This window comes from Nyctibius grandis, chromosome Z (assembly GCF_013368605.1).
Source record: "Nyctibius grandis isolate bNycGra1 chromosome Z, bNycGra1.pri, whole genome shotgun sequence".
NCBI classification, from domain to species: domain Eukaryota; kingdom Metazoa; phylum Chordata; class Aves; order Nyctibiiformes; family Nyctibiidae; genus Nyctibius; species Nyctibius grandis.
This window is the reverse complement of record NC_090695.1, coordinates 4,114,371-4,138,955: the sequence shown is the minus strand read 5'-3', so window position 1 is coordinate 4,138,955 and position 24,585 is coordinate 4,114,371. Positions and strand designations below refer to the sequence as shown.

General features: G+C 38.2%; 1 protein-coding gene across 2 annotated transcripts in view; it reads left to right on the top strand.

The window, feature by feature from the left end:
• The window catches only part of PIK3C3 (phosphatidylinositol 3-kinase catalytic subunit type 3), a 76,771-nt gene that overhangs the window by 49,670 nt on the left and 2,516 nt on the right, over nt 1–24,585 (top strand). For both annotated transcript variants that reach the window (XM_068422470.1, XM_068422469.1), the window contains 2 exons: nt 5,458–5,548; nt 20,202–20,327. In XM_068422470.1, the coding sequence (XP_068278571.1) occupies nt 5,458–5,548; nt 20,202–20,327 (217 nt within the window). The remainder of the gene's footprint in view (nt 1–5,457; nt 5,549–20,201; nt 20,328–24,585) is intronic.

Here is a 24,585-nt window from a genome sequence, read left to right as displayed (position 1 = left end):
TGGGGTATTAAATTATATCTTGCTTTTTGGATATATTTTTGCCCTTAAGCAACTTTTTCTCTGATTATTGATGATCAAGTAACTGTCCTTTTAACCTTAATTCTTTACTCGTTTGCTGCTTTATCCTCCAGTTTAGATTAGTGACGATCGAATTCTTTGGCTAGAAGATGGCACATGTATAAGCTTAGTTGGGTTCAGGTCCTATGGGACAAAAATTATCTACTTGTAGTGACAATGAAGTATGTTAGCAGTTTCTGTAGACGTCCAGAACTGTGACAGCTAAAACCTTTAGACTATTTATTTACGGGCCAACAGATCTCTCCTTTAAACATGCAACCAGCTTCATTCTTTTGCAGTGACTTTATTACTTACTGTCAACTTTCTGAGCCAAGGAGCTCAGCTTTGTTCTGTTTGAACAGAACACAGGTAAGCACTCTTGATCTGTCCAGTGGTTTGATTTAGTGCATCTTCAATGGAGATGAAAGAATTTCACTTTAATATCAAGATCCCATAATGTAAACCTCCAAGTATGTGGAAAAAAATCAGTAATATAAAAAGCATATGTGAAAAGTGCATGTAGTATGAAAAGTGGGCAGTCAATGATATGAAATAAAAATGCTGCATGTAGTTCTTCACTTTTAAAAGGAGAAAGGGTAAGGAGTTGCTTTATGAACTAACGTTATTAACGGGTTAAAAGCAATTCAGCAGCATAGAAAAACAGTGACACGTTTTTAGCAAACAATATTCATGACTTCAGAGAACAATCAGAAAGGCTAATGTATATTCCTTGTTCTAAATTTTGCTTAAAACTGTTTCATAATATTGTATTTCTTATTTGGAAATACTTGAGTTGTTTTTATTGTTTAAATTTACCTGTTCTAATGGAAAGGCTTGTCGTGTCAGTGAAGGATTATCCATTGCATTTAATTATATAATGATTTGCTACAAAGATCATAATTAAGTGTGGAGTATAGCAGCAATTTGGGTATAAAACTAAACTGTAAATCAAGATGGTTTTATTTTTGATGTCTGGGATTGTAGTTATAGTCTCTCCAATATTTGTTCAGTTTAATAAGAAAGTATTTTTAAATGGTTTTGGATAAATGTCTCTTAAGGCTTTCAACAAAGATAACATAGGATAATATTAGTATTACTATAGCTTACTTTAGGCAGCTAGAACTAGAATTTATTCTTTTTTCAATAAGCAAATAATCTTCATCATTAGAGGTGGAGTGGCTTAGTTCTAACAGTTCTGCATGTTGACACAAACCCGTTCACAGATACTTCTTCTGGCTAAGTAGTGTGAAATCATAACCTCTGATGGCTAAGAGAAAATGCAAACTCTGTTTTTCATCTCCGTCAATTTGTGGTTTATTCTTTCTTCTTTACTTCCCTGGGGTATAGACAGTTCTCTACATATTTCAGGTGCTGTATCTCAGTGTTTCAGCGTTCCTGGTGGAATGGGTGTTGCACAGTGAAAACAACTAAAAAAAAATTAAAGCTTATAAGTGGGAAAATAGCTTTGTTCCTTGTTTTAGGTTGGACGCAGTTTGGCATATGATCATTGGTGTGTGTTTTTTTGTTGGTTTTGGGTTTTTTTGGGGGCGTGGGGGAGATGCTTCCACTTCTTTGAAGAAGGATAATCAGTCGTGTGTGTTTGTCAGCAGTGCTGTAATGAAGGAGCATCCTCTGCGTTCTGAATGTGCTGCAGGGCAGATTGTGGCTGGCAGCAGAACTTGCATTCTCACCTGGGCTGTAGCAGCCTTTTACACCTTCATTATACACACTGAGCCTATTTAACGATGTTCAAGTCCTGTTGTGTGTCAGCATTCCCTTCTTCCGAGAGTTCCCAGTTTACACATCCTCAGCATGATCCATCAGAGAAAAATCCAGCAGCAACATTTGAGAGTTTTTTTCCAGAGTGAGGTTCTAGATTGTATTGTTCCTTCCCAGATAAGGGTTTCCCCTGTATTAGTCATCTGAGAAGTTTTATGTTCAGTTTGAGTTAGTGGGCATAGATAAGGACAAAGGAGTAGGAAGTAACTAGGGACAGAAGCTGTAGTTTGGGCTGAGATTCGCTCTGTAAGGATGGAGCCAGTGTGTTTTTCCCCAGTCTGTTCTCAGTGGTGTAGTAGACAGAGGAGGTCATATAGATCTGAATGAAAAACATAGGCAACAAGTGGAAAGCTGTGACAGCCTTTGGGAAGTGCTGATGCTTTGGAAAGGTTGTAGCTAGGCAGTTCAGGGTCTAGATAGTCTTCTAAAAGCTGGAGGTAGATGGTGAAGAGGGAAGGGCAAAGGTGAAACTGGATGGGATCAGGTCAGTTTTGCTTGAGTCTGGACTGCGAGGAAATACTTTTGGAAGAATAAGTGCCACAGTTTATTATAGCTAACTGGGACATGATAGTGATTGGGGAGGATATGTAGTCTTGAGAAGAGATGAGTCCTGGCAGGACAGGGGTCCCAAGTTCTACTGCAGAAAAGGTGAACACATTTTAAACTTAGGAATTTTGAGTTAGACCAGGTAAACAGTGCTTTGGTTTGGGACTGCAGAAAGCTGCATGCTTTCCTGTCCTGTCTTTGTAGTGGAAGTTCATGGCTTCGAATTCAACAGGGTATTACAATGTCAGCAGCCTAAATATTTGGTTGGTTTAGGACATTGATATGCAAAGGGGCTGGTAAATGTTGAAAAAATACATAAAGGAGTGCATATATTTGAGATATCAAGCACTTAAAAACAAAACTTGTTGTTCTCAGAAAAGATAGCAGTGAGAATTTGAACTTTTGTCTGATGTGTATTTCTTTCTTGGTATATACGAGGCCTCTCCTATGTAGGAGTAGTTATTTTGTTGTATAAATTTTTACAGAACCTCCTTGTTTTTAGCACTTCCTGTTCAAACTGTACGTTGGCCTTTGTAATGTAGATGTCAAAGACAAGTGATATGACTTGCCTGACAACGGTGTTTGTTTTTTGCAGGTCAGATTCCTAACTCGGGTGTTTCAGCAAAATATTTAGTTTTAGGATGAATTTGGGCTGTCAGTTGACCAGTTGTGAACATCTTGGCATATTTGCCAGGGATGTTGCCTGTGGGAAGGATGACAGCCAACTGTCTAAAGTAGGAAGCTCTTACCTCTCTTGTCAAGTCCCAGTTTTTAAATAAATTCTGTAAAAATGTGTGAAATGTGACAAGGATCCTACAGGCAGCTAACAAGTTTACTTAATCAGTTCTTTTTCATCCTTAGACTGCCATTTAGTTGATTACTGAGTTAAAGAAATGTTGGGTGAGGGGCAGAGGAGAGACCTTCACATAGTGTAGTGAGCAGCTCTTTCCTAATTTTTGTCTCTTCCCACTCCATACTCCCCCCAGAATTACCTTTTCTTGAATTTTTTTTTCTTAATTAGGTTCTTCAGAGGATCTTTTGCTTCCAGTGCTTTTACTTTAAGCACCAAGAACCAGAAGACTTCGTTGTGTGGAGCAGAACCAGCTCTTAACTGGCATCTTGCAATGATGCCTAGACCTTTGAAATCTCTTTTACAAACCTCCATCATTTAAATGACCCCAGTAACCTGTAGTGCTCATAAGCTCTTATCCTGTGTGGTTCAAGAACAAAAGGGACTCAGGCTCTGGACTTCTGTGTCAGTTCAGAGGGAGAACTACCAATGGAAGCTACCCATGACCTAGGAAGAGACTTGAGAGGATGTAGCTGTAAGCTTTAAGCGTGTTTAAAGTGAGATTTGCTTGTTTCAGGCAAGTAGAAAAATATTTAATTAAAACCTGTGGTGACTGTTCCTGTCACCAGATCAACTTGACTGCCAGATTTCTTAGCCAGAGCTGAAACAAAATGGTAGTGTAACTTTTTCTTTCTTTCTTCCTTCTAATCTGTGATAAAAGTGATTTTCCTGATTCCAGTCCCTCACCCCTGGGAAAGTGAAGCAGAACAGCTGAAACAATTTAGGCAAAAAAGATTTCCGCCCAGTTTATTTTAAATGTTTGTGTTACAAAGGGTTAAAACTTTCATTGGAATGTGTTAGGTGGTGCTAATCCCAGTTAATAATGAAGTGTCAAGAGTTTTTGATGGAATTATGTTTTTCTAGAGAGGTTTTTGTTGAGCAGTATTTAATCTGTAAAAATATGGCTATGAAGCAGTCCTTTTGTGTAGTTAAAATACTTTGTACTCCTTGCAATTGTCAGCTTATATATATTCAGCAGCTGGCTAATAAACAAGTTTTGCTGCTAAGAATTCATTTTCTATCGTTTATGAAGCTCCTAGCAATCTTAGCAAAGCAGTATTTCAGATTTTGAAGTCAGTTATGTACTTTGTCTCTGAAAGGGGACTAGATCTCTTTATAGAGGAAGGGAAGTTTCAGTTTATGTTGAACAGCTTGAAGATTATCCTTTCAAAAAGCAACTTGCAGCTAATTTCCTGCAAGGGCAAAATGGTATTCTTTAAAAGATTGGCGAGTACTTCCAACACCACTTTAAACCTGAAAACTATACTCTGTCTTGTCTTTTTTAATGGTTACAAATGACGTTTGTACTTCATAAGTATAGCATGCCTACCAGTGTTATTACAGCTTAACTGAGCAACTGTAGTCTTCGGTATGGTTAAATCACTTATATTCAACTGTTATGGTAAAAGGCCTTGCAGCAACTTGAAAAATCATTTCTTGTGATTGTGAAGACTTCAGCTGTTTGCATGCTAATTTATATAATCCTGCTGTATCACTGATATCCTTGTTAATAAAAAATAACGTTATAATCAGTATTCCAGTGTGTTTGTCCTACTAGAGGTAGAAAATGGTATTAAAACTTACAGTATTTGAAATCACAGAATCACTCAGGTTGGAAGAGACCTCTGGGATCATTGAGTCCAACCATTGCCCTGACACCACCCTGTCAACTAGACCATGACACTAAGTGCCATGTCCAGTCTTTTCTTAAACACATCCAGAGATGGTGACTCCACCACCTCCCTGGGCAGCCTGTTCCAATGTCTAATGACTCTTTCTGAGAAAAAATTCTTCCTAATGTCTAACCTGAACCTCCCCTGGCGAAGCTTGAGGCTATGTCCTCTTGTCCTATCGCTAGTTGCCCGGGAGAAGAGGCAGACTCCCACTCCACTACAACCTCCCTTCAGGTAGTTGTAGACTGCAATAATAGTTTATATTTGATATGTCTCTGAATAAATGTTCTGACAATTTTTAGAAAATTATAACAAAACCAGAACGGTCTGAGTTTTGGCAGTTTGAGACAGTTTGAGGGTTGAACTTCTAGTGCTAATATCAGGTATCTTATGTTTTTAACATAAGTGTGTTCAGCTAAAGTCTTATGAATGCATCTTATCTCAAGCATTTCCAGTTCACATAAAGATGATTTTGTTCTTAAATGAAGTTGTTTACACAATGTCTTTCATACAGTTTACAAAGTTTTTTACCTAATCTGCTCTTCTGCTTAGGTATTCCAACTTGATCTTGAACTTATTTTCCCTCATGGTGGATGCCAACATTCCAGATATTGCTCTTGAACCTGACAAGACTGTAAAAAAGGTAACTAGAAAGCTTTCCTTGTCTTTCAATAACCAAAGTCATCATGTCATGAAATTTTCAGTCACTTGTGTGTCTTCTGATTGGTGACTTGAAAATCCTGTTTTATAAGTCCTGAACGATTTCTATAATCATTGAAGTTAAAGGTGGGAGAATATACTTTTGAGATCACTTAGAACATGTGCCCGTAAGTACAGAATTGCTCTTTATCGTCAATGCCGTGATGCACAGTCTGCTCTAGAACTCTGTTCCAAGTGGTATTTTAGCATTCTGCTAAGAACAGTGATCCCACCTTATAAAGTGAGATAAGTGAAGCAATCAACACCGACTATACTGTGAAAGTTTGTTCCATTTAGTCTAGAATCATACAAGTCATGGATGGTTTTATAAAACCAGTCTACTGGTAGATAGAAAACCAGTCTACTGAATATATAAAACGGTAGACTGGTATATCTTCATCATCAAGAAATTTTGTTTACTGTGAAAACAAACTCTTCTGTGAAATGTGTCCCATAATTCTAATTTTGTCCCTTTGCACCAGCCTGAGTCCTTCTTCTCCATTTGACGTTTCAACAACAATTGACATTAAAAATACTGGATGAATGTTCTTCTATATTTCATTACACTTACATTTTAGGCAAATGTTGCCTTTTTATATAACCTGATTTATACTGAAGGGCTATCTGTTTTAAATCCACAAAAAACTTCATGGAGCCTGTGTATTGAATGGAAATCAGTTGAGTGTAGTTTTTATTCAAGCAGTGGATTTTCTCTAAAATAGGCTATTCTTCAGTGTTTTCGATAAGATATGAAAGCAGATATTCAGAATCTTTAATATTTCATGTTCCAATACAATGACCTTAAAGAAAACTAAATCATGACTCCAACCAAATCTTTCCTTTTGCCTGCAAGAATTTGAGCGTTTCTGTTCAGAGTTTCTTGGTTTCAAATTGTTACATAGAGTTCATGGAGGTGTTCAATTTCGTTTCCAGGAGGCTGGGCTAGCCAGAAGTGCTGTATTTTGTAGTAAAGATGACAACCCTCCCTCCACTTGATTGTTTTCTTGAGAAACAGACATCTAATTCTTTTTCCATATCAATATTTGAACCTCACCTCTGTACCTAAATGCCATGCAAAGATTTAATAGGTTACTCATGTAAGAACATGGGAGATAGATGCTTAAAGTAGAAAAACAAAATGATTCAATACCTACCAAGTTGTAGATGATGGGAGTAACTATATTTTTGTAGAGACACCTTTTTTTGAGGGAAGAGACCTTCCTAAAAGTATGCGTGCAACACGTGTCTGTGAATTCCCTCTTTATAAAGATGACATGTTTGGTTCTGGCTACCTTTTGGAAAAATTGGTAATAGTACTTTTTTTTTTTTCTTTTTTTACTTCAGTGATACAGTAAGGAGGGGAAAACCTTTTAGATGGCAAAGTCTACAAATAGATGCACAATAAAGCCTGGGAGAAATTGAAGTGTGTATCTACAGGTAGTGCAGGGGCTAACCTTGGAAAGTTTGTCATTGACTGAAATAGTCATCAAGAGATCAAACTGATGGTTTCGTTGAATTCAAGAAGTGCTGGTTCTTTCATGTTTGCATGAATAAGTTTGAGACTTGCTATATATTTTAATCTTGCTCCTCTCTGTCCAGAGTTCACTGTTTGACTTGGTAGTGTTCATTCTTGCCTTGAATGCTCACTCATGAGCTCTGACATTTTATATCAAACTGAGTCTTGCAGTGTTTGCTGCCAATTAACATGCAGTATCTTTGTTTCTCATTAGTATCTTGGCATCATATTTTATGTTGGTAAACTCTGTAGAAGCGCTGCCCAAGGGTATATTGCTTTCTGTAATTAATGATAATAGGATGTCAGATTCTGTAAAATACTTGTAAAGGATTGTTTTAACATAGCACCATTTGAGTATTTCAGACGCTTCTAAAACTTTTACTCTATATATAGATTTCCCATGTAATTTTCTTGAAATAACAAATCAAGATACAGAATTAAAAGACAACAAGTCTTTTCTATAGCTGCTAAGTATGTTGTAGTTCAGTGATGTACAGTAGTTAAAAATCAAGATTATGTTAAGCATGATTGTATTGTATCTGATTGGATATCATGGAAGGAAGCAAAATTGAAAAGGAAGTTCTAAGAGCTGTGAATTAAATCAATGTGGTTACTTCTAAATTGCCCTAAAAAGTATAAATAATAGTGCCTTCTTTGTGTGAAAAGCAGGTAAGTTTATTTGCTGTATGACGGTTCACTAGTAGATCAAATTAGTTATTGGGATACTGAGGCCTGACAGTGCTGCAGCTTGTTGAACTGTGCCTTTTACCCTCACGGTAGGTTCGAGCCTCTCTATTCACAGAGGCTTTAAAATGAAAAGAGCTAGAACTGAACCAGTAAGACCAGTATTTCTGATAAGGAATGCAAATCACTTTCACTTTTTCAGATTTTTGAGAGGAAAAGATTTTACCTTCCCAAGTTATGTAAGTTCAGTTACATTGTGTTTGTTCCTTTAAAAAACAGAACAAAACCCACACAGTAAGGTATTATCAGAAAGGTAACCACATTGTTTAGTGAGTTCATAAATGTTTTCTTTGTAATTCATAGACTTTTCAGCCCTCCCCCAAGTATTGTTATTTTATATAAACTCTCATTTTTTTCTGACAGCTTAGCTGTTTTTAACTCCTGTTAACTGTTCAGGTTTGGTCCTTTTGATTAAAAATTGTCCTTTTAACATACTCCTGGAATTTGTGCAAAAATAATACATTATAATGGGATCTCTAAAGAGTAGGTGAACAGAGGACACTTCCATAAAGCAGGTGTTGACATTATGATCTACTGGATGTGTATAACTATGTTCAGACCTCCTATGACAGTAATTGTTTTCTGTAGTTCTCAATTTTTAGTTTTACTTTTTTGCTTTAAAAAAACAGCAGATCAGCTGTAAATGGGCTAGGATCAGAATCATCTTAACCTATTATAGAATGGTGAGTAGGTCATTGTTTGGGTTTTTTTCTAAATCATGTATTAGAAAATCTGTTTTGGATATTAAATGCCCATTAACCTGTTTCAAATCAGTTATGAGCTTTGTTAGTACTAGTAAAAAAAAAAGAACAAGGTGTCCTGCATCTCTTGGGCTGAGTAGCAAGTTTGTTCAGTTGTTCAACAAGATAATACTGTACCTTGTTGTAGGAAAATTGAATAAATGCTTTCAGCATCTCAATTGATTTTTATTTTTTTTCCTTAAAGCTTTAAACAAAAAATCCATATATATTTCACCAGACTCAAATTAGCTACAGATCCATTTTGGACTGATCTGTAAAATTAAATTACCTTTGATGTGTGAGTCAAGTCAATAGCCATTTCAGCCGTGATATCACTTTCATGGAAGACAAAGGTGGAGATTTACAAATGTTTCTGTATCTAAGAAGGTATCCTGCTTAATAGTGTAGGTGGAAGTTCATAGCCATTATTTTCCTTCTTGGTGCTGTAGTAATACTCATTCTCAGTTTTGTAGAGCCCTCATTTTTGCTTTAGGGGGCTGGTGAGCCAGTGAGGCTCCTTTCTCAGAGGCAACTGAAGTCAAGTCACTGAGGTAACAAGAAAAAGGTAATATCTAAATTTGGTGATAAATCAGAATACTAGTTTATTATTAAACTACAAGAAAATTTGTATAGTAGGAAAAAAAAAAGAATTTTCTTGTTTTTAAAGAAAGCAGTGCTTACTGAAGGGAGTATTATGCTTCAGTTATTTTGGTGAACAATTCATTTGGCATAGAGATCCTCGATACTGGAATTTTTCAGTAGGTGCAGCTATACTGCTGTTACCAATTAGTTACCAAGTTGCCAATAGGCATTTTATTCTAAATATTACTTGTAAAGAAAGACTTTTTTCTTGAATGGCCACAGCTTTGATTCCTCATTATGATTTTAGATGGTAGCTCAGGTTCCAGTCTAATCTTTATCTTCACAAAGTGACATAATGCATCTTCCTCACTTCTGATAGGGTGGTGCTTTATGTGGCAGGAAATATCTGCCTGCTGGTGATACAGTAAGATGTAAAAACATGCTAGTGAGTAAAGCCGCCTTTGGAAATATTTTTGGTGTTCCCCTTTTGTAAACTTTCAGAAAGTAGATCTACCAACTTTTTGGAGCTAGAATGAGAGCTTAATTTTTGTAATCCTATACATATTCTAAATAAAATTTGCATATACCACATGATAATTATGGCTAGTATGAAATAAATTGAAATAGAATAAAGAACACAAATGTCATTTTGTATGACTTCATTTCTTGTGCTGTCTTTTGTCAATTGCTGTGATACGTGTATTATAACAGGATGCTCGCTAGTTAGACTGAAAAGATGGTTGGAAGTCAGTAATCCTTGGACTTAAGTTCAGACAAATCAGGAAGCAAAGTAAGATATAAAAGAAAGCATTATGTGGAACATGTCCTCTTCAGTGAGGCACTGGATGATTTGAATTGTGGGGGGTTTATTTTTTTAAAAACATTTCAGACTGGTATGTTAAATGAGACTTTTAAGAAAAATCTGAGTTCAGAAAGCACTCTTAAGGTATATTATTACTAACCCAAGGAACAAAAGGGAAGGTAGGATCTTTATAGTTGGAGACTGTTTTTGCCAAAATATCATCTACCTTCCAGTAACAACATGACATCCCAAGGAGCTAACTGGCAGAATGTGATTGTATAATCAAGCTTAAAAGCATACTGAAAACTGAAGAGCATATTGTCTGGGTGTTGGTTTTGTCCAATAGTTTTGAAATGTCTTGGGAGAAATATATATTGAGTCAAAGCAAAATTGAAACAGCAGCTTGTCTCATGTGCAACTTTCTGTAAAATAAGTATAGATTACACCTGTTTGACATAGTTTATGGCACAGGATGGTGTAAGCGGAGCTGGGCATTCTGTTTCTGTCATCTGTGAAGGTACTTCCACGTTCTTCTTGTTCAAAAGACAACAATCTCTACACAAACTGATTTTACTTATCAAGTAAAGATGACAATGCGTATATTTTCTTCCTATTAGTCTTAGAAGTACCAGAAATTCCCAATGACTTCAACTGGAGATGCAGATTTAGAGCATACCAAAATTTGACAGTGCCTTCTTACTTGCTTTGCATAACATGTGTGTTCAGAAAGTAAATCAGTGCTGACCTTAATGATGCATTCTCACACTTAAAATTGGACTGAAAATGTGTTATTCAGTATCGGTCTGGGGAGGAAAAAAAAGCTCTTTTTTCAAGTTTCACAATTATTCTTTGAGCGTGTATCGAAAAATGTGTATACTCTATATCACTATATAGGTTAGCTAGTACCTTTTAATTGCAAGAAAAGCTTGTTTTAGTGACTCACTTCCCTCACTCCAGTTTTGATCACCATTTTTCCCCATAGAACAATGCAGAAAACTGTGATTACCAGCTATACAAAATTGTCCCCATCCTCAAAACCATAGGAACCCTCTTCAAATTCTTGGTGTTTTATTTAACAGTAAAACGTTTGTCAGTTTTTGACCAAGAAAAAGTAGCTGCAGAGCTTGACATTAATTGTCTTTTTAATACTTTCATCTCCTTTTGTCCTCTCCATACTATTTATAAAGAAAACTGTCAGTCTAGTGTGCTTCACCTCATGGTTCATGACACCATCTCCTACTGCCACCCTCTGATTTAGGCTTTTCTGAAAACCTGCTTTGGCTCAAAAATGTCACAAAATGAAATAAAATTGAAAAGTAGTGGAAGGTTCTCCCCAGTTTGCCTGTCCCTTTCTGTGGCCTCTGAGGTAATTGTCTTTAAATTTTCCACTCTTTGCTTATTCTTTTCCACTTCCCAGTTTTCAGGGTAAGGCTGGACTGAAATCTCTTTTATGTGGACTTGTCAATATGTAACTGATAATACAATGGAAGATTTCGCCACACACACCTTTTTTTTCCGCCAGTACTACTTGCTTTTTTTATTTCTGGTACAGCTGCAACACTAATTGCTAATTTTGGGGCTTTTTAAAATTAGCTAGTGCTATAAATTTAAGTAGTAATGACTAAAAACTGGAGTCAATTATACAGCCAGTTTTGCGTAAGGAAGAGGTAGACCATCACTCTTCAGATGCAGCTAATGTATTCTGCATTGTCACCTCCTAACAAAAAAAAGCTTTTGATTTTTCTACAGGAAAGCTGGATGGCTTCTTTGTGTCCTTCATAACAAATCTGACCTTTAAATTAGAAAACATCAGGGACCAGTGATTCATTGGCTCACAAAGAACTCAGCAGGCATTAAAGGACGGTGTCCTAATTGACTGAACTGTGTTTCAGATGCCCATTGATTAAAGAAGGTGCTGCAAAGACGCTGCAACTGCTTCACTTACAGGCAAGGTTATTGTGAATGTAGACTCAAATACCTGGCTTCCAGCAAGTAGTAGGTAACTGCTGTTTGTGAAAGTAGCCCCATTCAGTTTTGATAGCGCCTTTGGGTATACACAGGAAAAAGCTAAATTCAAACTATTCAGCAGAGTGGGGAATTTTCTTCCTACGGAGTGTTAACACTGAGAGCACCCTATGTGTTTCCAAGTCTGTGCAAACATTGACTATGTCTCATCCCCCTTGATAAGAAAAGGAATAGTATAAATGTTTGGAAACTAGCAAGAAGAGAGAGCAGACATGTTTTTTTCCTTTTATATTAAACATAGCAAAGTAAAATGATTCTTACTCTACAGGTATAAGAGCTGAAGGAGAGATATGATGTGACTTAAGGTACAGAAGTGTTTCTGAGCTAGCTTTTTTCCCCAAGCCTGAGCTAATTTTGCCAGTTTCTTCATCTGTTTTGTAGTAAAGCTCCCCATGCTCTTTCCTCCTCTGTCCTCCCCAGGAATCAGTCAGTGGATAATTGAGAGTTGAGTTCACAAGTTAGTGAAATGGAAAGGACTAATTTGGTGCTTGACATGCCTTTTTAGGCAGTGCATATCTGTCCCTTTTCATCCGACTGAAAATACCAGTATTTGTTAAAAGCTGGAGCTAGGAAACATTTCTGAGATTGATTAATGCCAAGAGGAAATTTACTTTTATATGAGAAATAAACTCAGTTTTGCCTGGTCAGAGTCTGTTTGTTTCAGTATTTATATTTGCTTGCTGCTCTGGGGAGGTTTATTCTTTGTAAAAGTGTTACATTGACATGGAGCTTATTTTGCCTAGGCAGATGTTCATCTTTCTGTCCATTTGGGTAATGATGCTGCAGCTGCACACCCAGGTTTTCTGTTTCTAGACTGTTGATTTTGCATGTATATTAATTCATTTCAAAATAAAAAAAGAAAAAGGATGGAATAAACTTCACAACATGAACAAAGTGTGAGAACACTCCTGTGCTCCTGTTGCTCTATGTCACGCTGCATATTTGATTATAAGGTTTTGGCCAATATGATGAAGTTCGGAGCTGGAACAGTATCATCTTCGTGTACTGCAGCAGCTGAAACCCTTATTTTCATGGAAGTTCAGTTTAGAGATGTTCACTAACGTCTTTACTGGCTTCTATGTAAAACAAAACAAAACCAAACCAAAAAACACATTACAGAAGCCTACACAGGCTTGTTTAGAAACTGCATTTTTTCAAATCAAAGCCTTGAAAACAAAAGCTGTTGTTGGAATATGCTTTCAAATAAAATTGTTCATGCAAATAGAATATCTGAATAGTTTGTACAGTCAATTGTTTGAACTGCAAGCAACAGGGGAAGCAAGAAGGTGTTTTGCTGAAAAAGATGAAATGTAGTAAGGGTTAAGCCAGGAATTTAATGACAGTTTCTGCTACATGAACATTGAATGCTGACTGTTAGTAACAACTATAAGGCAAAATAGTAAAAATAATAATGAAAACCCCACTAAATATTGTTGTTTTCTTTTTTGGACTATCAGTTGATTTTTATCTGAGGCTTTAGTAGTAGTCAGGGTGCTTATATCCAATGCATATTCTGACCCAATGAAAAAGGACACCGAAGTTTCTCTTAAATTTAAGTAGCTGACTTTGCAATGAGCAATCTTATATTGGAGTGATAAAATTGTGTAGCTAGTAGTCACAGTAAACACCAGCAGTGCTGCTTAGTGTTGCTGGAAGAGTAAATACTAGAGCAGCCAGCAGTCTTCAGAATGGCTGACTTGCAAATAGTCTGAAAAGTAAATAGAATTGAGAAAGGGTTCTCATATGTACGTGCAATATGTTATCTCAAAATATATTACTGCCTTCTTCAGTAATTGTGAAAAACACAGCTACAGATGTTCATGAAGTATGGATTTGGGTACTTCCCTGAAGTTTATAAAAGCTTCCTAAGAATTCCTAAAAAGTCTGTCTTAATCTTGAGCCTTGAGTACTTAATCCATTTTAGGTAACGTTTTAGCAGTGAGAAGGTGCTTGCTAGTAAAAAAAGAAAAATTCCTGAGTTTAGTATAACTATGATCTATACTGCACAGTGGGTCAAACTTGAGGACAAAAAAAACCAATTCATACAAATCTGCTCTTTGATGAGAGGGAAAGGGCAGTCTTGTGGTTAACGAGCAAAAAGCATGAGTGAAAATCTTTGAACTTTGCAATGACGTGCACTTACCTGCACTAGCACTATTCCGAACTGGGTTTGTGTATGATCTCTCAATCCTAAGCCTGTCATGCTTCCAACAATACAAAATACAGAAAGGGAGAAGGGTAAACCTGGCGATTCATTCAACTGAATGAAGACACAGGCCTGCCATTATCTCAGACCTTTAACTGCAATTTTTAATATGATGATTAGGGTTTTCTTGAGTATTTCATTCATGTCTAGGGAAGTGATCGTCCCTCTGTACTCGACATTGGTGAGGCCGCACCTTGAGTACTGTGTCCAGTTCTGGGCCCTGCACTTCAAGAAAGATGTTGAGGTGTTGGAGCGAGTCCAGAGGAGGGCGACCAAGCTGGTGAAGGGTCCGGAGGGTCTGACCTATGAGGAACCGCTGAGGGAGCTGGGGTTGTTTAACCTGGAGAAGAGGAGGCTCAGAGGTGACCTTATTGCAGTCTACAACTACCTGAAGGGAGGTTGTAGTGGAGTGGGAGTTGGCGTCTTCTCGCAGGCAACTAGCAATAGGACAAGAGGACACAGCCTCAAGCTTCACCAGGGGTGGTTCAGGTTGGACATTAGGAAGCATTTCTTCTCAGAAAGGGTCATTAGCCATTGGAAGGGGCTGCCCAGGGAGGTGGTGGAGTCACCATCTCTGGATGTGTTTAAGAAAAGACTGGACGTGGCACTTAGTGCCATGGTCTAGTAGACATGGTGGTGTCAGGGCAATGGTTGAACTCGATGATCCCAGAGGTCTCTTCCAGCCTGATTAATTCTGTGATTCTGTGATTTCCTCTTAATTGCCATCCTGATTTTTATACTATACACAGCTCTGTGAGCCTGACTGGAAGTTTTCTATGAAATCAGCTTCATACAACCTGTTTGATACCATTTTCAAAATTATAGTCTTTTTAGTTCTCCTTGAAGACACTTCAGGGAAAAACGAAGTGTGAGTTTTACCAGCAATTAACATTGCTCATTATTCTGGCGGATGTTGTGCTCTTTCCCTCTCAGTTAACTTTACAACTTTCCTTTTTCTAGTGAAACATCGTACTAAATAAATATACATGAAGTTTACAGGTTTTGAAATTTCGTATCTTTAAAACAGGTTTTTTGGTGTCTTTGTGGGTTTTTTTTTTGTGGGAAATATCAGTGTTTTCCATTAAATAATTTAATTTCTACTGCAGTCTTATCTCTCATGTTCTGCCTCCCCATAACAACGTTTGTGGTGTGGGACTTCCTTTACTTACCCCCAAATCTAAGATGTGGGTTTCTAGTTAGTGTTTTCTCTGATCAGGCTGTGTCATCATAGGATCCTGGGGTTTTTTACATTAGATGGATGAAGTGACCACTTGATTTTGGGTTGAGGTGTTTTGTTTGGTTTTGGCAGGTAGAGGAAGAGAGGAAGTTAATTCTGATTTTGACTGAGTTCTCACGGAGTGTTTGTGTTTTGAGGTTTGGGTTTTTTTTGGGTTTTAGTGGTTTTGTTTGGTTGTTTTTTTCAGCAAAAGTATAGTCAAAACTGATGTCTCTTTTTGTTATTTCACCCCCTACCCTCCTATATCTTAGCACCTTAATCCTAATGTTTAAAATGTTCTAGAAAGCATAATAATGTATCTGCAAACTGTGATCTGACTAGAAATGAAATGTGTAAATGCAGCTTTAGACTATATTAAAAATAAGCGCTGTATAAATTCATCTGTGCATAAAAAAAAAGGAGGACCTTTTAGTTAATCCTTTAATCTGCAGTCTCTCCGGATACTGAGACATTCATTGCATGGGGCAGCAGTAATGGAATGTGTGAAGACCTTTGAAATATATCACTTACAGGAAAACAAAAAAAAAAAAAAAACACAAAACAAACAAATCATCACCAAAACAACACTATATCTGTTATGGTACTGTTTTTGCACACTGTGCTGGAAGGTGAGGAATTACTAACTGTCCAGTTCCTCTTCTTGTAGTCCTTTTCTCTTGAATTTGTTTCAGCTGTAGTTGATAAACCTGTAATTTTTGATGGGTTAATCATGGTGCAAAGTAATATTTCTTGGTGGTTTTACTGTAAAATAATAGGGTTTTTTTTTCTTTTTTGGCTTGTTACCTTGTTAAGTTCCCATCCTCTGTGTGATTCTGCAGCAAGTGATGATCAGCTTTTTTTCTGTTCTCATCACCAATTCCGCTCCAAGTAATTTATACTTAAATGCTTCTCCCCTCACCCCTGCCCTGTCATATTTTCTTCTGAACTATCCCTCGTACTTTATGGCCTCTTTCCCTTGTAATTTTTATTTTCTTTGTCTTTTGAAAAAAAGCTCTATCATGATAACTGACAGTACCTTTCTTACAGGACACTTCATATTTAACTCAAGTGTCATTATTTCTAGTCATGCAGAATCATATAACTGTGCAATCCTGTTCTTCTATGCTTTATCACTAAGTTATCCACTGTGCAGGGGGATAGAAAGTGAACAACTTGAAAACTTGTAGTTGAATGTCAGGACCTTCATGGACTCTCTAGTTCTTTATCCAACCTTTTCATCCTTAAACATTCAAATTCTGCTGTTGAGACCTGATGTTTAAAATCAATGTGTGTATGTGGTGCGGGGTTTAAAACTTTCCGGAAACAAAGCAAAAGCTTAACCAGATTCATCAAGTATGTTTCTTTTCTACTTGACAATTATTAATGACTAAACTAAAATAATTCACTTAAATGCCAAAGTGAGAACACTAAGTAAATAATTCAAGTGAGAATTTTTTGATGCCTTTGATGCCATTCTTCTTAAATGTGTAGAATAATTGTATAGCTCATCATAATTTGACCCCCAAATTCACTTTCTATTCTTTACAGCATGCAAAAAATCTCTTCCTAGTTGCATCTCCTCTGTGAGAAGCCATTGGCTTTCAGAATACATGGTTTACTTTGGAAATCAGATTTCAAATAAGAATTACTATTGGTTTTGTTGCAAGAACGATAAGTCAATGTATATTAATCTTGTTGCTGCTGTTGCAGCTCAAGAGGTAATTTGTCATCTTGCTGTCTTTCCTCTGGGCTAGGCTGCAGCAGTCAGTTTTAATTGCAGTGCTGAAAAACTTTCATGCAAAAAGATCTAGTACTCAGCAGCATTTGATCCTGATGTTAATTGCAAACTGATTTTAAGGTCTAACTGTGGGTAAATATCTTTCCACGTATGTAAGTGTGCTGGTCTGTTCCTGGGGAAGGTGGGAAGTGGGTTTAAATAGTCATTAATTCCATAGAATGAAGCTGCATTTTAACATCACTAACTGCAAGACTTGCTGAGAAGTTCTTCTATAAAGAAATCAGAAAATTGCTGAAGTTCTTGATTAGTAGAGTTGTGTTGAAGAGTGTTACAGTGATTTTTTTTTTTTTTTTTTTTTTGAAACTGCAGTTAGCAATTTTGCTGAGTTGTCATTACATCACCTTTCCTATGAACGTGAAAATAGATCTGATAGAAGTCTGTGCCCTTGTTTGGGGAGGTATTTAAGCTTGTGCATAGTTGCAAGCATGTGAGTAGTCCATTAAACTCAGTTGGATTCTACTGTGTGCTTCACTGGCTGTCAAACTTCTAATATGTCTGTGGGAGATAATAAACTTCCTTCTCATCGTGTTTGTTATGAAGATAAAAATTCTATCATATTAGCCTGAAATGTGTTCTAAACCTCTCCCTGGTACCTTACCTCTTTCCTTGAGAGTTTAAACTTTTTTGGCTTAATCTATTCTTTCATATTGATCAAACTTCTTTTTGAGGGGAAGTTGAGGAAAACCTTAATTTATGCTTACTTCAGACATATCAGCAACAGGATTATAACAGTATTTTGAGTGAAACAGTGTTATCTTTCCATACTTGGCAGGCTAACTTCCACTTTTTATTGTTGCGCTGAAGGGCAATATTCTGGAAAAGAATGCAGAGTAATATCAAACTGAAATCTCGGTGTACTTCGCTGTAATAAAGAGGGTGGTTGCATATGCAGTATCCTTGGTGCATAGAAAGAATAAAAAATGGGAAGAGAAAGTGGTATCATCTCACAAATATGACCTTATTTAGAACATTGTTGAAATAATTCGGCTCACATTTTTGTCAATGCTTTAAAAAAAGTAAATACATAGAAAATGTTCAGGAAAGACTTGATTCTAACAGTCAGTCTCCTTAGGCATATCCAGGAGAAGGTTAAGAAGCAATTTAAATCATTTTATATTTTCCTACATGAGGGAGATTTTTTATGGACAGTTCTTTAATGTAAAAAAGTTCTAATGAGCTCAACTGTTTGAGATGGAAATTGGAGAAATTCAGATAGAAAATAAGTCACAGTTGTTAAATAGCACAATTAATCATTGAAACAATTTACCTAGAAGCATTCTGTCTCAGTATGAAGACTCCATAAGAGAGATTCTCACAGATGAGCTAGAAGTTACATATTCAATGCAAAAGTTGTTTGATACAATTTTACCTAGTTCATTATGCAAGAGACGGAAGTAGATGAATATGATGGCCTCCACAAGAGCTTGCATCATTTGAAATTTATGAGAATAAAGCACATGATTAGATGGTAACAATTAATTTTCTGAAAGTAATGTGAATTTGTGGGGCAATTTTCATATTGTGATCAGCACTATTTTGCAAGGTGACTAGTAGTTTTAAATTTCGGAGATAGGATTGGTTAGAGAACGCTAGGGTCTTAGACTCCTTAATTCTGAGATCCTGGACTCGCTAGGAGGTCTTAAACAGCACAAATGGGTTTCCAAATTGCACCCAAAGTTAGCATTGTTATCCAAAAAGGTGGTGATTTTTTTTTCAGAAAGAATCTGAACACTTGCCATTCCTATATGCAGACCTTGCTGCACAGCCAGCACTTCAGAAAACTTAGAAAAAGCTGTTTTGATATCTGTAACACTTCCTAAGATCCATGCGTCAGATTGTTTGAACTCATCCAAAATGCTTATTTATGCATCTGCCTCTCATAAATGTTGTGAGGGATAAGGCATGTCTGGAAAACTTTTCTCGGCTCCTGTAAAGCAAAATCTTTCCCCCCCACCCCCCTAAAGATCTGTTTAAGCTCTTGCCAGTTCTGTGTGCAGAGATTTTTTGAGTATTACCAAAGGAAAGTCTGAGGTAGTGATACTTGTGCGATGTTGCCATCTGGAGCAGTCCTGAACAATTGCCATAGAATTAGTTGGAATTCACAGAAAGGCATCCGCTGCGCCTTTGTAAATGTCCATGGGTCAAGGCTTTGCCAAGGCTGAAATAGGAAAGTATAGATGTTGTTGCTGTGTTCTTAATTACAGTGCTTTCAGCTTTTAATTAATATACAAATTGCAAGTACTAAGCAAAATCCATTATTGGAATAGTAGTTAAAATACGTTGCTGTCAAAAGAAAAAACAATGGAAGGGGTAGCAGTGTCTCCAACCAACAGTACATGGATGGTGGATGTAATCAAAGTTAATTAAATTCTCACCTGCCATATAAAGGTCAGTTTTGAGAGGGCTGATTTGCTTGCCCCTTCCTCTGATTCTGTATTCTTTACTTAATTGCCTTACAGTTTCTGAAAGAGAATTTTATCTGAAAATAAGCTTAGAATAAGGAAGTGTTTAGATACTTTCAAAAATGGTTAGGAACATCCAGACTGTTCCAACTTTGTATGTAATATGCGAAGCTGTGTGTTTTTTCTCAAGTGGCATTTCATTCTTGTTTAGTGAATGTTGAGTGTTTTCTCTTTTTCTCATAGCATTTTAGCTCTGTTTTAACTCTTATGTCCAGGTACTTCTGGTGACTTTCTGACCTTGAGATCTGAAAGTACTAGTTGGCGGGATGAGGTGTCAGGCACTGTTTCTAGCTTATTTAAATACTCATGAAACAGTTAAAAATCGGCATTTTACATAACGTTGTAAATTTCCAATTATCTGCTGTAACTTAGAAGTAAAAGAGAGATTTTCTACTAAACTTCCGCAATGTACATCATTATGTCTGCTACTGTACATGTCAGATAGAATAGTGTATGTCTTAACTGTTGAACTGAATTAATTTTTGTCACCTCCACCCCCATTCCAGGTGCAGGACAAGTTTCGTTTGGACCTGTCTGATGAAGAAGCTGTCCATTATATGCAGAGTCTAATTGATGAAAGTGTACATGCCCTCTTTGCAGCTGTGGTGGAGCAGATACACAAGTTTGCACAGGTGAGGTGTCTTCTCAGTTGGTGGTCTCAGTGAAAGCTGAGTAAAGTGAGAGGCTGCGAGTGCTAAGTTCAAGACTTAACTTCATTGTTTATGATGTTTTAGTTCATTTTCCAACAAGTTAAAAGTATGTTCTTGCTGCCAGGACTGGAGAGCAAGCCCTTAGTGGTCATAGAAATTTTTTTAAAGCACCTTAGCCAGCATGCTAAGTGGGATGTAACTGGTTGTGTTACGAAGGATAGGAACTGCTAATTTAAAAGCTGGAGTTCTGAGGGAAGGATCCAGAACTTCCTTAGCTTTCATTCCCAAAGTAAATGAGTGAAGCTAAGCTTCCTTTCTTTCCTGCCTTTGCTAGACTTAACAGTGCATTCCAGCTGGTTATTTTGATCATTAACAGACACAGCAGCTTGCACAGAAGGGGCCAGGAACTCTGCTCATAACAGCATCCACATCTTCTGCAATGTTGACACTGTACGACAGAACATGGTCTCCAGTGGCTATGTGAGCAGCTATCCGCTATGTCAGAGGCCTCAACACAGATGGAGATCCTGTGAAATAATGTAGTTTTTTAGATCTGGGGCTGTAGGGGGTGGCTGAGACCTCTTGCTGGGGCAGTGGGAATTGGGCTTCTTGCTTGCAGGAGGTGTGCAGTGGTGGAATGTCTACATCACCAAGTAGAGGAGCTGTCGGAAGAGGTCAGCAGACTACACAGTATTGAGGCTGACAAGGAAGATTGCCGGATCTTCCCCAAGACCTTGCAGATAGAAGAGCCTGAGCCTTCAGCTGCCCTGAAGGAGAAGCAGGAAATACATTGTGCTTATCGAGTTAGGAAATGGAGACTCCCAGGATGGTGACAGCTGGAAGCTTGAGACTTCTAGCATTTGGAGGGGTGGCTGCTTCTCTGCCTGCAGATCTGCACCTGCAGAAGAGATTCAAGGTGATTTGGAGTAGTCAGCGTGGATTTCCAAAAGGCAAAGCATGCCTGACCAGCCTCATAGCCTTCTATGATAAAATGGCTAGCTCAGTGGACTGGGTGAGCTGTAGGTATTCTTTCTTGTGACTTTTGTAAGGCTGTGGATGGCCTTCCATGATATCCTTATAAACAAACCAGAGCAATATAGACCAGAGAAGTGGACACTGGCGTGGATTGGAAACTGGCTGGTGTGCTGGGATTAGAAGGTTGTGATCAGTGGCACGAACTCCATCTGGATGCTACTTAGTAGTGGTGTGCTGCAAGTGTTAATACTGAGGCCAAAATCGTTTAACATATTCATTAATGACAAGGGTGATGGGAGGAAGTGAACCCTCAGCAAGTTCGCAGACAATGCAAAACTGGGAGGAGTAACTGATAACACCAGAAGCGTGCACTGCCATTCACTGGGGCCTTGGCAGGCTAGAGATATGAGCCTACAGGAACCTCCTGAAGTTCAACAAAGGGAAGTGCCAGGTTCTGCACCTGGTGAGGAATTACCCCATGCACCAGCAGAGGCTGGAGGGTGGTGCGGACGTGATGATCTGGAAAGCAGCTTCTCGAAGCCCTAAATGTTCTGGTGGACAAGTAGCATGTGATGCAGCAATGTGATCTTGTGGCAAAGAAGGACCACCAGTTTCCTTGAGTGCGTTAGGCAGAGCGTTGCTGGCAGGTGGAGGGAGGCGATCCTTCCGCTCTGCCCAGTTCTGGGTGACATGCATCTGGAGGGCTGTGCCCCTTTTGGGCTTCCCAAGAGGAGAGAGACGTGGACATACTGGAGCAAGTCCAGCAAACGGCCATGGAGATGATCAAGTGCTTGAAGCATCTGTCATATGAGGAGAGACTGAGAGCTGGGACTGTTCAGCCTGGAGAAGACAAAGCTCAGGGGGAATCTTATCAGTGCATATGAAAACCTGATGGAACAGAGTAAAGAAGATGGAGTCAGACTCTTTTTCAGTGCTGCCCGGTGACGGGACAGCAGACAACGGGCACTGAAGGCAGGAAACTTCATCTAAACATAAAGAACTTTTTTTTACTGTGAGGGTAATCAAACACTGGGCTAGGTTTCCTAGAGAGGTAGCAGAGTCTCCAGCCGTGGAGATACTTAAAATCCAGCAGCACAATGTTCTGAGAAACCTATTGTGTTTGATCCTGCTTGAGCAGAGGGGTTGGACTAAATGATCTCCAGAGGTACCATCCACCCTCACACATTATCTGATACTTGTTAATGGTGTGGATGGCAATAGATTATTGTCTCCACTATTTTTATTATTAAAATTTATCCTTGTTCTAGTATGGAGAATGAAATGTTTAACCATACATATACGTGCTGTCTTATTACAAGCCACAGTAAGACAATAAAATGTTTAATTCTCATGTTGAATAAAACTGTATTCGGAAAAGCATTTTTTCTTTGAATTTACAGTTTTTTTTCCTTAAAGCTGTCTGACATATTTAGTTTGTGTGTATCAGGGATTTAAGATATTATACTATTTGCCTTAAGTATTAGACTCATGACAAGAAATGGAATTGAGAGGAAAAATGAAACCAATCTGAAAAGCCAGTCATTGTCCCAAATTTTTTTGTTGATTCATTCTTCAAAACACTGATCAAATTCTGCTAGAAACTGTGGGGAACTATTTTATCACTGTCCATTTCGCTAAAGGTCTTCCAACTAATGTGTTGTTTCTTGTAAACTTAATTTTTATTTTGAAGAATTGCACTGTAGTGCAAGGTAAGAAGCAAAAATGTCATTTCTCTCTACATATATATTTAATAAAGATGATCTCTTAGGTGATGTGAAAAAAACAGCATGTAATTACATGAAAATGTTGCAAAAAGGATTACTTTGATGATAAAATCACCGAATGGTTTGGGTTGGAAGGGACCTTAAAGATCATCTAGTTCCAACCCCCCTGCCATGACCAGGGGCACCTTCCACTAGACCAGGTTTCTCAGAGCCCCATCCAACCTGGCCTTGAACACTGCCAGGGAGGGCACATCCACAGTTTCTGGGCAACCTAGGCCAGTATCTCACCACCCTCACAGCAAAGAATTTCTTCCTAACATCTAATCTAAATCTCTCCTCTTTCAGTTTAAAACCGTTACCCCTCGTCCTCTCACTCCATGCGCTTGTAAAAACTCCCTCTCCTGCTTTCCTGTAGCCCCTTCAGGTACTGGAAGGCTGCTAGAAGGTCTCCCCAGAGCCTTCTCTTCTCCAGGCTGAAGAGCCCGAACTCTCAGCCTGTCTCCATAGCAGAGGTACTCCAGCCCTCTAATCATCTTCGTGGCCCTCGTCTGGACTCGTTCGAACAGCTCCATGTCCTTCTTATGTTGGGAGACCCAGAGCTGGATGCAGCACTGCAGGTGGGGTCTCATGAGAGTGGAGCAGAGGGGCAGAATCACCTCCCTCAACCTGCTGGCCACACTGCTGGGGATGTAGCCCAGGATATGGTTGGCTTTCTGGGCTGCAAGCGCACACTGCCAACTCATGTTGAGCTTCTCATCAGCCATCACCCCCAAGTCCTTCTCCTCAAGGCTGCTCTCAATCCATTCGTAGGATGGAGGATGGTACTTTCATAAGAATAAGAGAAAAAGGCCTAGGATCTACCTTGGGGTTCAAACAAAAACAAAACAAAACAAAAAAAAAAGCCATTACAAAGATTCAAGCTTAAAGTTTTGAGTGCCTCCAATATGTGCGTAGACCTTTCTTTCAATCACATACTGACAGTCACTTTTTTTAAGACGTATCTTTTTACTTTATTGGTTTTAGGTAACTGCCAGACTCTCCCAGATAATTGCTATTGCATTTGTGAAGCTGTATTAGTAAGTCAGAGTTTACAGGTTTGATGTAGGTGACCTTTTCTTTTCCCATTCAGCTTTGTTCTTGCTTGACCTTTCTTCAGCACCTACAACTGCTTTTAAAATCACAGGACAGATTCATTCAGAATATTTAGAAGTACCCAAGAAGTTGAACCCCAGGCTCCTAGCTCCCAGGAATGGTGTTCTGAGCAACAGGGCAGGCACAGATTGCATCTTCCATTTGTATTTTGGGAGTTAAAAAGCAAGCCCACAGTGTATATTGCACTTTGGATTCCAGATAAGCAGGTGTGACAGCCACTAATGCAGGCCTGATCCAGTTGTCTCATTTGGGGGTTTTTGCCCCTCTAGCTGGCTGATGCTGGGTTCCAGCATGGTGACTTTTGGGCTGTTTCTACAGAGGCCCTGAACTCTCCTCATGTGCTGCTGCAGTGTTCGCTACCTATGTGCTTTTAGCTTTCCTTTCTATTT